This window comes from Malus sylvestris, chromosome 16 (genome assembly GCF_916048215.2).
Source record: "Malus sylvestris chromosome 16, drMalSylv7.2, whole genome shotgun sequence".
Classification (NCBI taxonomy): domain Eukaryota; kingdom Viridiplantae; phylum Streptophyta; class Magnoliopsida; order Rosales; family Rosaceae; genus Malus; species Malus sylvestris.
The window spans coordinates 5,479,635-5,492,668 of NC_062275.1; the positions used below are offsets into that span (position 1 = coordinate 5,479,635).

Sequence of the window (13,034 nt, forward strand, 5' to 3'; positions counted from 1 at the left end):
TTATCGTTTGGACCAAATAAACTCAAAACAAATGCCCCTTGCTGTTATCGTTTGGACCAAATAAACTCAAAATTATTCCCTTTGCTGTTAGGGTTTTGTCTGCAGGCCCTCCTTCAAGTGTTTGTTCTCAATTATGCATGTATAAAAGGGAATTTGCACAAATGGTTCTTACAACATGTATACTACTTAGACAAAAACGACACAAAACATATTTTTCAACGACAATAAAATTAGTGTATCTTAATGTCAAATTTTAAGTACCGTACTCTAAGTAAATGACAAAAATGCAATTGAAAAACAGTACTCGTGAAGTTCAGGTGTTAGACAAAAATGACACAAAACATAATTTTCAACGACAATAAAATTAGTGTATCTTAATGTCAAATTTCAAGTACCGTACTCTAAGTAAATGACAAAAATGCAATTGAAAAACAATACTCGTGAAGTTCAGGTGTCAAATGTTCCCTAGGAGGGAGGACACCCGACGCCCGATCAAACAAAAAATTTGGGTGTCAAATTAGCATATTGTCAGCGACGAGAATGCTATTGAAAAGGGACCGTCTTGAAGCTTGAGTGCCAAATTGCAATACAATATGAAGTTTGGGGATAATTATAAAAACATTTAATTTAAGTGGTAATTGCACGAAACCAAAAAGTCCATGTACTATTGTGCAAAATATTATAAAAAAGAGAAAAAGAAAGAAAAATCGGATGGTGGGGGACAAGAAGAAGCGCTTAGCAGGTTGAACAGTCCAAAAGAGCAGCTGGAGTCGACACGTGTCGGTAATTAGCGATGTTGACTCGGCGGAGCCACCGGAGAGAGAAAATGTTTTCTTCCTCACAAATCACAATATTGACGAAAAACAAAAACAAAAATCTAAAAATTCCAAAATCTGCAATTTCACTTGCATTTGCATTTGCATTTCATTTCATTTCGCAGCGAGCGGGAGAGACTCTCTCCATTCCTTCTTCACATAAATAAAATACAAATTTCGATTTAATTTCCAGATTTTTTGACCTTTTTAATTTTTTTTCTGTTTAAACAAATAAAACAAACACGGTGCGAGGAATGATAGAAGAGGGGTCGAAACTCGACCGCTCGCCTCTAAAACGACTCGTTTCGCTCCCCGCCTCGAGATCGCTCCGCCGGCGCTGAGTTCGCGCGCATCGGTTTATTTTTATTTATTTTTGGATCTGTAGGAATCGGAATTGGCGATTGGATCTGAGGGCGGCGGTGTTAGTGGTGGTGAAGCGAAGCGATGCCGTCTCATTCGGATCTGGACCGTCAGATCGAGCATCTGATGGAGTGCAAGACGTTGCCGGAGGCGGAGGTGAAGACGCTGTGCGAGCAGGCGAGGGCGATCCTGGTGGAGGAGTGGAACGTGCAGCCGGTGAAGTGCCCCGTGACGGTGTGCGGGGATATACACGGCCAGTTTTACGACCTCATTGAGCTGTTTCGGATAGGAGGGAACGCTCCCGATACTAATTACTGTTTTATGGGTGATTATGTAGGTCAGTTTCTTTTTTCTTTTTCTTTCCTTTTCTGCTTTTTTTTCCTTCTTTTCTTTTGGGTTTTCATTCGTTTACCGTTTTTGGGATTTATTTGTTAATTTATGGAAATGAATGAGGCTCTGGATTTGATTTCTGTTTGACTTGCGAATAATCCTGTTTGTATATTTGAAATCACATGCTATGATCCGGTTGTTTTCTTGGATTAATGAGAAAAGGATTAAATTTTATGTGATATTTTGTTGTGGCCTCGATCAATCTTACCGTAATTGTTATCGGGGAATTGGTTGGAATGTCAAGAATGATTTTCCGTAAATGGGGAAAAAATAATTATGCTGAGCTATATGCGTTGTGTTGTTTAGGTTAATTGATGGGTTGACATTGTTTTAGAAAGTGGAACGCCTCAGTTTGGAATTTTACATGTACATATGTGCCAGTGTTTTCTTAATATCATGTTGCACAAATGCAGATCGTGGGTACTATTCCGTGGAGACTGTCACGCTTCTGGTCGCCCTCAAAGTCCGTTATAGAGATAGAATTACAATCCTCAGAGGAAATCACGAGAGTCGGCAAATTACTCAAGTGTAAGAATGTTTATTCTATTTCATGTCTGTTGCTCTTAGTCTGGCAGTTTTGTTATAGCAATCCAAGTATGTGGGCTGTGTCTAAATTTTCACTGTGTTGTTTTGCTGATTGACTCTAAATGTTTTACAAAAGATTAGTGTAGATAATGCTCGGAAATGCCATGTTAGCTTGAAGGCTTTTTCTCCTTTTTCCTTGGCTTAGTCTCTTGACAGATTTTATTATTTAAGCGATGTAGATACTTGCTTTCGTAGTTAGATATAGTATATAGTATGCTTTTGTGGGACTGTACACTCCAGAAAAAAATCATGTTTTTATAATTCTGTGGTCCCTAGAATATATTTCCATGTTCCCTGGGGTATCCAAATGACAGCAGAATATATAAGGTATAGCCCTTCAAGGCTCCCACATCATGTTCCTATCGTTAAAGGCTCCTGCGTTATGGTAACATTTTCTTAAATATTGACATGTCAAATCCGTCCACTGTACTTTATATGGCTGCAGTGGATGGGGTTCCATTGATACTGGAACCAGCGCTATTTACAAATTACTTGTTGATGTGGCTGCATGGAAAAATAAAGCCGAGAGTTGAATCAGCTTAATTCCATTAACTTTTGAAAGATTTGTTGATTGACAGAGAGATTTTTTTTCTTCTCTTTATTGGATCCTAGTTTTATTCATTTGTGTCCCTTTTCCAGGTATGGTTTTTATGACGAATGCTTGAGAAAGTATGGGAATGCCAATGTCTGGAAGTTCTTTACCGATTTATTTGATTATCTTCCCCTTACAGCCCTCATTGAGAGTCAGGTTAAGTTACTTGTTTTGCTGGCAGTTTGATGAACTTCTTCAAGACATGTTGGTTGCAGTAGTTTCTGACAGCTTCTGGTATATCTTGTAGGTCTTCTGTTTGCATGGGGGTCTTTCACCATCTTTGGACACTTTGGACAATATTCGAGCTTTGGACCGTATACAGGAGGTATGCATGCGTTATATGCTTCAATTCAGTTACAAATATGGGCGCATGGTTTTGCATCGTATAAGCTTGTTTTGGTTATTTTTACATCATAACATGTTTCTGCATGAGCAGGTTCCGCATGAAGGACCAATGTGCGATCTCTTGTGGTCTGACCCAGATGACCGCTGTGGGTGGGGAATATCTCCACGTGGTGCTGGTTACACATTCGGGCAGGATATAGCCGCTCAGTTTAACCATACCAATGGACTCAGTCTCATTTCAAGAGCCCATCAGCTTGTCATGGAAGGATACAATTGGTGCCAGGTGCGCGAACCCGATTGGAAATAGAAGCTTGTTCTCTATTCCTCATTTTGCATCATTTTTAGCTGTATTTCAACTTTCATCGTAAATTTGTCTTTCAGGAGAAGAATGTGGTGACTGTTTTTAGCGCTCCAAACTATTGTTATCGGTGCGGGAACATGGCTGCAATTTTGGAAATTGGGGAGAACATGGAACAGAATTTTCTGCAGTTTGATCCCGCACCTCGTCAAATTGAACCTGACAACACACGCAAGACTCCGGACTATTTTTTGTAATTTCAATTTCTTACAGGCTGTTTGTAATCCATGTTTTCTGCCATGTTTAGATGCGTCGTTAAGGAGTTGTGTTGTTTAAGTTTGAGGGTTATTGTCAACATGATTCTTTTGTTTGGAGTTTTTGGTCCACACCGCTGCTGCTTTGTTGATTTTCTGAAGAACCTCGTTAGGAGAACTGACAATGGTCACCGATGGCCTGTGGCCGTTGTCTTGTATATTTTTCGGAAGGAAACGTCAATAACACAGTATATCTTGTTCTGGAATTTTGCAACCTCAACGTAGAAAAGCTTGTTTGGATGTGCTTTTAAAATGATTGAAAACGTTTTTGGTGAAAATATTTTTGGAACCAAAATTTTTTTTCTTTCTAAATACGTTTTTAATCATTTTAAAAACAGATTCAAATGAATGCACGTTTTAAGGCAAGAAATTGCTATGAGCCATTTGGTTGCTGCATTTGCTCGCATTGAACCGAAAAATAACTTATATTGAACTGCATGGTAATGTAGGAATTTTTTTACATTTCTTTCGCACAAGTGTCTTTTGCAATACAATCCTAACGGAAGAATAATAAGCTGTGTGATAAATATTGCAGAACAGATGAAAAGAACACTAAAAGGATCCTTTTAACGCGAGAAATAGTATGCAGCAGATGGTACAGTTCGAGTGAGCTTCCGATGTGGCATCGAATCTCCATTTAAAACCTGGAGTTGTTCTGAATTCGTACAAATCCTGCAGTTGAAGTAGTCTGCTTTCTTCTGAAGTATACTAATGAACCGCTGATGAGCAACAAGAACAGCACGATCACCTGTTCCAGTAGTTCATAACACCATACATTAACATGGACAAAAAAATATAGCCGAACTAGCATTTCAAGGATACAAGCCACAGTTAGTTTCCGTTCTCAATACCCTTCGATTAACTTGTTTGATCAAGCATATTGCGACAACCACCGGGCTCATTTTTCATATCGGATATAAACAAGCAAAAAGGAGGGTACCAAAACGTATTATCAAAAGATATAAGCATACCTCGAAACCAAGCACCGACAACTTCTCTTCATTAACTGCTGGTATACAGCTTCTATATGTAATGTAAGCCTGTGGCTCTTGTGTGGATGAATCATCAAGTAAACTTCTATGCTTTACATAAGTACCAAGGTCGTCTGCTTTATCCGATTCTTCAATGTTGTGGGAGATCTCCAGAGCAGATCGACTCTTTTGAGCACCTTTCATTTTAGCTTCCTTTGAGCCATGTTTCATTTCAACACATTTCAAGGGGATGCGATACCCAGTCTCACTGCAGCGATACTTCTCGTCTTTCTACAGAAGAAACAAATAATTACAACCGTACAAGGCAAAGGAATCAGAAACATGCGAGAACACATAAAGCCAACACAAAATTCAATCTTCAAAAGTGAACGACATGCAGCAATGATTCATATAATCATATGATATACACGGTTAATTTTCAGACCACCATTATTTCAAATCATTGCATTACAGCTACAGCTGCTTCTAACAATCTACGAAAGGCAAATAAAGCAAATGAATTGCGCTAATGTGGTCCACATATGTGAGGGCAGTTCACTATCTCATATAACCTCATTTGGTTATATCTAATGAAATCCTAAAATACCATAATTCATAGCAGAACGAGTTAAAAATATTGCTTATCGGGGCTCGTTCGAACCCAACATAAACCACAATGGAAGTGCTTCAAATTCCATTCAGTATCAATCCAGTGTGTTCAATTATCAATCCTGATTTGCACTACTGTTACTCAAGTGTAGATCTAAATCAAACCAAACCATTTTGTCCAATACTTTTCTCAATTTCACGAAAAATTGGCGACCAGGGAATGTCCCGCGACAAAAATCCAAACTTGAAGCATAAGCTAAACTAGACCAAACAATTCTTTTCAAATTTGTTCTTAATTCGAGGAAAACTTCCGAACACCAAACATTCCACAACAAAATCCAGAAACTCAAATCATATCCAAATAACCTCAAACAATAGTTGAATGCTCAAGATATTCTACTACACACCAGGATCACAAGGTACATCAGAATACGATTGAGAAACAATCAATTGGCCGAAATGCAATCATAAAAAACGAAATATAAAACGATCAAAAAGCACAAGATTAAAAACCTTTTCGGGGTAAAGGCAAGGAACGCAAGGGCCAGCCGGAGAGCATTCGTAGGTGGCGTTGCTTCCGTGAGGAGTTTCTTTCAGACTCAGCAGCGCCCTCCGCCCAATCCCTCCTCCGCTTTCTTCGCTTCCGATCCTGAAATACCAAACCCAACAAAAACAATTGTTGAAAATTCAACTGCCCCACTTAATCGCATATCAAATATTCGCAAGCATACATATATATATACACATATATATGTATAGATTCCAGGGTTAGGGCTTACGTGGCGTGGGCTAGAGAGAGCAGATTGAAAGCTATGGAGAAGAGCAGTAGGAGAAAGAGTGATGAATCTGAAGGCATAATTGCTTTCTCTCTCTTCGCCTCTTTCTTTCTCTTCTATTCTCTTCTGCAAAATCGGGAGCTTCATAATTTTTTTTATTTCCCTGGATGACCCTGAAGTTCTTTGATATTATAAAATTGGCCCCCGTATTTCACAGTATTTCACAGACTGGTTTATGGGCTTTTGTAACTGGGCCGTTGTTTGATGAGACGAGGACATATGGTTTACATTTGGGCCCTAATAGTAATGCTCATGAGTCATGAGTTCATAACTGCAGCCCACCCATTCGCAGTTGAATCTTGAGTGACTGGGACTTTTCCCACAAATTACGGTTTTGTTTACACAAACTTGGGCGAGGAGGAAGAAGGTTGCCGGATATGAAGTTGGGTGGCCGACGGCTGTTAGGTTTTCTGGTTTTTTATTTTATTTTATTTTAATTTTACAGTTGACACTGTTAGATAGGAGAAATGCTGAGGGCTTTTTTTAAAGTGGGACTCCTTATAAATTTTTTGTAACCTCATAGTTTAACATCAATTCACGTGCTAACATTATCAAACATTGTGCAAAAAATATGAGGTGTCAAAGAGTTTCACTTTTGAGAGAGTCAGCTTAGCATTTCTCCTTAAACTATGATTGACACGAATATATAAATTCCTATTTTCAATAGTGGGGTGTGGTGTTTGGGGTGGAGAGGTAACAATGGTGGTACAATCTTAAAAACGAATGAGGGTATTACATGAATTGAAAATATCCATTAAAGATTCAACTCCCTTTTTTATTAAAGCAGCTTTTAATATAAAAAGCAGTGTAAAAGAATTTGGTACATTTTAATATAATTGTATATAGTAACAAAAAATGGACATGGTTGTGGGGTGGTGGCGATGACCGTAGTGGCAAGGGCAGTAGTGGTGATGGTGGCGACAAGGGTGATGCTAGCAACAAAAGTGGGGGGTATGGTGGTGGTGCCAATAGTGGGGTGTAGAGGTAACAATGGTGGTAAATGAGGCGATTCTCTTGTCAATGGTGGTGACTGTAGTTATGGTGGTGATGACGGCGGTGGTGGCGATTATGATGGTGGTGTTAATGGCAGTGGTGGTGTAAGGTTAGTGTTTGTAATAATAGGTGGTCACAGTCACTTTGTTCTCCAATGGATAAAGTGAATTGAAGGTTAAACAATGTAAACTTATAAAAACTAATGAGTTACATGAATTGAATATCTATTAAATATTCAACTCTGTTTTTTCTCATAGCAGCTTTTAAAAGTAACATACAGTCTACTTTTAAATACTTTTTTTAATTGCTTAACTTTAAAGTAAAGCTGTTTTCAACCCCCAAAAAAAAAAAAGCAATACAAAACGAAGCTTAAATGGTACGAGAAATGATTAGCTGAAATTAAAAATAAGAAGATCCAACATTTATAGAAATGAAATATAATGACTAAAAAACTCATAACATTGAGTACTAGGTAATGTTCAAAGCACACCTCATATAGATTGAAGGCAATGACATAGTGGGTGGAATTGACAGAGTGGGGTTGGGACCATGACCATGTGGGTCAAAATTTACGAGGTGTACAAAATACAAAGTAGCAAATGAATAAAGGCCCATAATGTCACAACACGGACATTCAATTTTAATAAAAGCTTTTAAGTATATGAAACCACTAAAAGATAGATCATAAATAATGGAAAATGATTCTCGTCGGATTTTTTTTTAAGGGATTATATTCACACACTCCAAATTACTTCTTTCATATCTTTTTAAATTTTTAATATTTTCTATACATCACAAACACTTGATAGAAAAATATTAAAAAATTAAAAAGGTGTGGGAGAAATAATTTGAGGTGTGTGAATTTCTCCCTCTTTTCTTAGGGATCCTAAGGATCCCGTAATAGTGTCCGTTCATCGTACATCGTAAGGTCAGAAATTATTTAAAATTTAAAATTTAAAATTCAAATATAAATAGTACTTAACGAAAACTGACCACACGATATACGATGAACGGACACGATTACGGAATCCTTAAATAATTACATTTATATGATTCAGTAGTAGCAGTTGGTGATGATGATGAAGAAGAAGTTAGAAGAAGATTCTTATGTCTTTTCAGATTTCAGTGCTAAACTTTTAATGCTGTCACGAGAAGACCATGTTTTTGACATGACCTTAAACTACTTTTTGAGTTTTCACTTTCTTCTTTATGGCGTGGACAGAAAAATCGTTAGTGGTTGGGATCATCAACCGAAGGTGTAAGTAGCGCTCCAAAATAGTCATCATGTAATTTCTCGGAAGATGATTCTTTTGGAGTGTCGGCCTGCAGGTAAGATTTTATATGACACAAGAAGATTGTCACCGTCGCACTAACATAATGCTACATGAAGAGAAAGTTACGCACGACATTAAGAGAAAGTTACGCACGACATTGTATCTTTGTAAGTGGGCGTCACAGCGGCAATGTTCCCGTGCCATGGAGAGAGAAATTTCTCTCCAGAAGGTGAGTTCTTTGCTGGATTTGAGAACCTACTTAGACAACAAGTTAATGGGAAACCCTAGAGGTACCATAATGGGCAGTATTTTGGTTAACCAGAAGATTCACCGAAAGAAAAGTTGAACATCTGTGAATACGAACACACAAGACATACATGGTGAATAAATTTAATAGCTAATTTCAAGCATTTTCTGGCAAGGGAAACTTACAACGAAGATTCTGAAGGAGCATTTTCAAGAAACGAAAACAGAGAATTTGTGGATTACATAAACGTTACAATGCATAATGCTTGTTTATGATACAGAATGATTCAACGAGATGAGCATTACAACAGCGAAATCATGTCCTAGCGGAAACCATACCAATTACAGAACACGCCTTTCGTAAGCAGACACTGAAGAATGTTGCATTATCTTGCGCTTTGGAACTCTCCCTGCGCGAGTATTTCTTTAAAATCAGGATTCGGGAACAGGTTTGCCATAGACTAACGGAAATTCATCATACTGTTCGGAGAAACCGTGTTTCTCAGCAAAACTCTTCAGTGACTCGTAAACCTGGTACATGGAAGGCCTATCCTTTGGCCTAGAAACAACACAAGTACAAGCAACCCTCATAAACTGCAAAATTTCATCATCGTGACCTTTCCCAGATAAGACATTGTCAATGGCATCCATGCTTCGACCAGTGTTTGATAAATGATTCACCCAATCCACCAAGTTCCCCTTGAATCCTTCCAATACATTACTGATTTCAAGCGGCTTCTGTCCAGTCACCAATTCCAAAAGAACAACCCCAAAACCATACACATCCCCTTTCAACGATGCCACCATCGTGCTCGCGTACTCAGGAGCCACATAACCAAACTCTCCCAAATCCCCATTTACAAACGAACTGTCATTGGAGTCACGAGAAGCCACCAGCCTTGCCAGCCCAAAATCCGTTATGCGAGCTTCAAAATCATAGTCGAGAAGAATCACATTCGAGCTAATGTTCTGATGCATATAAGGCGGCTGACACGCATGGTGAAGCCAGGCAAGTCCTCTAGCAGCACCTACACCAATCCTTAGCCGAGTCGGCCAATCCAAAAAACCATACTGGCTATTCACATTACCACTTCCATGTAACTGGGAGTGTAATGTGCCATTGTACATGTGCTTATACACCAAAAGCTTCTCTTCCTCCAAACCACAAAACCCCAGCAAAGGCACCAAATTCGGATGCCTAACCTGCCCCAACCTATTCATCTCCAACCTAAACTGTTTCTCACCAAGCTTACACGCATTGAGCCGCTTAATCGCCATTGCCGACCCATCAGGTAGCACAGCCTTGTACGAAACACCGGTCCTCGTAGAAATGACAATGTTTTGGGGGTCGAAACTGTTGGTGGCGGCCAACAAATCTGCCAACCGGACTTTCACAATGGGTTTTTGAAACAGAGACACCTGAACAGCCTTGTGAGACCTCAATAACCCAACCCAGCTACCCTCACTCTTATCACCACCGCCAAAACTGTCACCAAAGCTTCGCTTTTTCCGACCCGCCCTGACGAAAAACCACCACCAAATGCCCAATCCCAAGATCAGAGACCCGGCAGCACTAATAGCACCGGCGGCGATGATAATGCCAAGGCTTTTGCTGCTCAATCCACCGCATTTCGACCCCAGAGGCTTCCCACAAAGCCCGTCGTTCCCATCAAAATCATCCTTCTCAAAATTCGACAGGTCCAGCGGAATCGTGCCGGTTAAATCGTTATTAGCGACGGACAATTTCTTCAGCCTATCGAGCCGGCCGAGCTCGTATGGCAAAGAACCGGAGAGGCGATTGTCGTTCAAAATTAGAGTGTTGAGGAACTTACAGTTGGCGATCTCCGGCGGGATCGAACCGGAGAGAGAGTTGCCAGAAAGATCTAGGGTTACGAGGTAAGGAAGCCAGTTGCAGATTTGGGGAGGAATCGAACCGGAGAGAGAGTTACCGGAGAGATCCAAGCTCTGGAGGCTGTGGCAGAACTTGAGAGACTCCGGGAGCTTGCCGGCGAGCTCCATTGACGGGAGCTGGAGGCTGATGAGGCGATTCTCCTTCTCGTTCCAGCAGGTAACGCCGACCAGCTTGCAGATGGAGGCCACCGACCTGTTGGCAAGGTCCCATTGGCTCAGCCGCCCTTCTGGATCGGTGAGCGAGGACTTGACGCCCTGGAGGCATGCGACGTCGTCTTCTATGGAGTAGCAGGGGAGGAGGGAGTTGAAGAGCAAGAGTGAGACTATGACCAAAATGACCTTCATGGTTGTTGGAAATTGCGATTGGTGTTGGGTATTTTCGGGTGAATTGTGGGCGGTGGGATTTAGGGCTGTGGATGTGGCGGCGGCGATGATGGCGACGGTGGAGGTTGGGGTAGATGGGAATGGGAATCCATTTGACAGTGGGTCTTCAGTCTTTAGCCTTGAGAAGGACCAGCCTTTTGGAGCTTTTTGAATGCCACCTGATATCTGGGCATTTTATGGGGTTATGGTGTCGTTTTATAGCACTCTTTTGACATAGACACATCGTAAAGGTGTCGTCTAATATAATAATCTTTGTTCACATGACACTATTTTATTAACATAGAATATTACGTAACAATGTATCAGTATCATCTAAATTGTTATTCTTGTAGTGTAGGCATTGTCGTACTGTCACGTGTTGTTATTAATGTAACAATGTACTAGTATCATCTAAATTGTTATTCTTTTAGTGTAGGCATTGCCGTGCCGTCATGTGTTGTTATTAATGAATCATCTTATTACATGTATATCTAATTACTAATGTAATACATAAAATAGAGCGTCAAAATGCTAGTGTTCCAAAACTAATCACAAATCGTCCTGTGTTAATTTCTCGTATAACTTACATAACTAGTTTAAGAAACGATAATATTACGACTATTGTTTCATTTAAATCTTTCTCGTGATATTTCAATTATATGACTAATTTGAAAGTAATTTAAAATGAACGAAAACGCTTTTAGAGAAAAAAGTTAGGTTCCAAAAGCACTTCAGGTGCATTTCAGGATTTGCTTGCATTTTTACCAAATATTGGTTAAAAAAAACATTAAAAAAAACGTTGTCAATCATTTTAAAAGTAGATCCAAACGAGTTCATATTCTTCTATGTTACACAACCTGATTTGACACGTCTGTGATGACCTGCCAACTAATTAGTTTACCACTAATATATTAATAAGGTTTAGTTTGGAGTAAAGACAAACGCAACAAGTCTTGAGAGCTCCACTTAGAGTAGTTTGGGTTAGCTCCAACTAACCTATCGATTCTCATTTGTTTGGAATCTTTGTCTTAATATTTTAGGGTGTGTTTGTTTGGGTTCGCTAATCTTCAATGGATTGGACTACACTAAAAATTAATGAAGTTTCGTGTTGTAGTCACATGGACTAGTTTTAGTGGGACTAAACAGGATTCGTCTCGACTAGAGACCTCGTTAGAGGTTCTTAGTGAAGCCCTCCAAAATGCAGCGGATTGCTAAGCCATTCCTTCATTTGCTTTGTTTGTTGGCTGCCTCTTCCTAATCGACGACCTCGACATCAAATCCTCCACTCCTTTTCCCAAGGTCATCTCCCACTTTCTCTGTCAAGTCTTGACGATGGTTACCACCGCCGTAGTACCGCGTCATCTCACTGAATTCAGATGATATTGGTGGCGAAAAATTGATATTTTCAGATGGAAAGATGTAATGCTATATATCCTCAATCTTCCTCATATTTTCTTATTTTTTTGGTAATATAATATGAATTTCAGATTTTTGAATATGTTTTGTTTGGTTTAATGGTGTTTGCAATGGTTCTTTCTAATTTAAGCTGAAATTATAGAAAGCACCGTTTTTCTGGGTATGTGTGTGTGTGTGTGTGTGTGTGTGTGTTTACCCACACATATATGTATGTATATGTTTTTGCTAGATTTGCTAAATGGCTTTTTGTATTATTTGTTCTCGTTGGTATATTTCCTTATTCACAAAACCCACATTTATAAATTTTATTTTTTTGGGGAAAAATTGTGATGGGTTGCTTTGTTCTGGATGGGTTTTTGTTTAAATGTGAAGCAAATTATCAATTGTTGGTTCTGAAATGTCAAGAATTTTGCAATTTTTAATATGGTAGACGGCACTTGTGGCAATTGCCAAAAGAAGAAAGAGGTTGGATTAAATACGGTATTTGAGTGACACCAACATACTTTGAACATGGTGAAGATGAAATGTTTAACAGAAATAACATGAATATTTGGTTGAAATTGAAGTTGAAGCAACTTAAAATATTTTGTTATATATCATGGGTTCTTTATATATATATAATTATCATGCTTCTAGTCTGAATCTGTACCAAATGCTTTACTAAGTTAGTTTAGTCTAAGGCAATCCAGCTTAATCCTTGAAACTAATCCAGTCCG

General features: G+C 39.2%; 3 protein-coding genes across 3 annotated transcripts; 1 reads left to right on the forward strand and 2 right to left on the reverse strand.

Annotated features, from left to right (window-relative positions):
- The first annotated feature begins 938 nt into the window (after positions 1 to 938).
- On the forward strand, positions 939 to 3,905 carry LOC126607840 (serine/threonine-protein phosphatase PP2A catalytic subunit-like). The gene is made up of 6 exons (XM_050275551.1): positions 939 to 1,512; positions 1,979 to 2,093; positions 2,790 to 2,898; positions 2,990 to 3,067; positions 3,179 to 3,370; positions 3,469 to 3,905. The coding sequence occupies exons 1-6, from the start codon at positions 1,260 to 1,262 to the stop codon at positions 3,640 to 3,642; spliced, it is 921 nt and encodes a 306-aa protein (XP_050131508.1). The 5' UTR covers positions 939 to 1,259; the 3' UTR covers positions 3,643 to 3,905.
- Positions 3,906 to 4,105: 200 nt separating this feature from the next.
- Positions 4,106 to 6,223, reverse strand: LOC126607841 (uncharacterized). Its single transcript, XM_050275552.1, has 4 exons — positions 6,059 to 6,223; positions 5,793 to 5,928; positions 4,671 to 4,961; positions 4,106 to 4,447 (listed from the first exon to the last, which is right to left on the reverse strand). Exons 1-4 carry the CDS (start codon positions 6,133 to 6,135, stop codon positions 4,337 to 4,339), a joined length of 615 nt encoding a protein of 204 aa, XP_050131509.1. The 5' UTR covers positions 6,136 to 6,223; the 3' UTR covers positions 4,106 to 4,336.
- A 2,533-nt stretch (positions 6,224 to 8,756) lies between these two features.
- Positions 8,757 to 11,106, reverse strand: LOC126608735 (probable inactive receptor kinase At1g27190). The gene has a single exon (XM_050276737.1). It carries the CDS (start codon positions 10,882 to 10,884, stop codon positions 9,061 to 9,063), a length of 1,824 nt encoding a protein of 607 aa, XP_050132694.1. The 5' UTR covers positions 10,885 to 11,106; the 3' UTR covers positions 8,757 to 9,060.
- Positions 11,107 to 13,034: the final 1,928 nt, after the last annotated feature.

Bases quoted from the DNA above. Each gene is read 5' to 3' on its own strand.
- LOC126607840 (XM_050275551.1), top strand. From the start codon at position 1,260: ATGCCGTCTCATTCGGATCTGGACCGTCAGATCGAGCATCTGATGGAG. The intron at 1,513-1,978 runs GTCAGTTTCTTT...GCACAAATGCAG, and splicing joins TTTTATGGGTGATTATGTAG to ATCGTGGGTACTATTCCGTG. The intron at 2,094-2,789 runs GTAAGAATGTTT...TCCCTTTTCCAG, and splicing joins AGTCGGCAAATTACTCAAGT to GTATGGTTTTTATGACGAAT.
- LOC126607841 (XM_050275552.1), bottom strand. From the start codon at position 6,135: ATGCCTTCAGATTCATCACTCTTTCTCCTACTGCTCTTCTCCATAGCT. The intron at 5,929-6,058 runs GTAAGCCCTAAC...TTGGTATTTCAG, and splicing joins CTCTCTCTAGCCCACGCCAC to GATCGGAAGCGAAGAAAGCG. The intron at 4,962-5,792 runs GTTTTTAATCTT...TTTCTTCTGTAG, and splicing joins CTTGCCTTTACCCCGAAAAG to AAAGACGAGAAGTATCGCTG.
- LOC126608735 (XM_050276737.1), bottom strand. From the start codon at position 10,884: ATGAAGGTCATTTTGGTCATAGTCTCACTCTTGCTCTTCAACTCCCTC.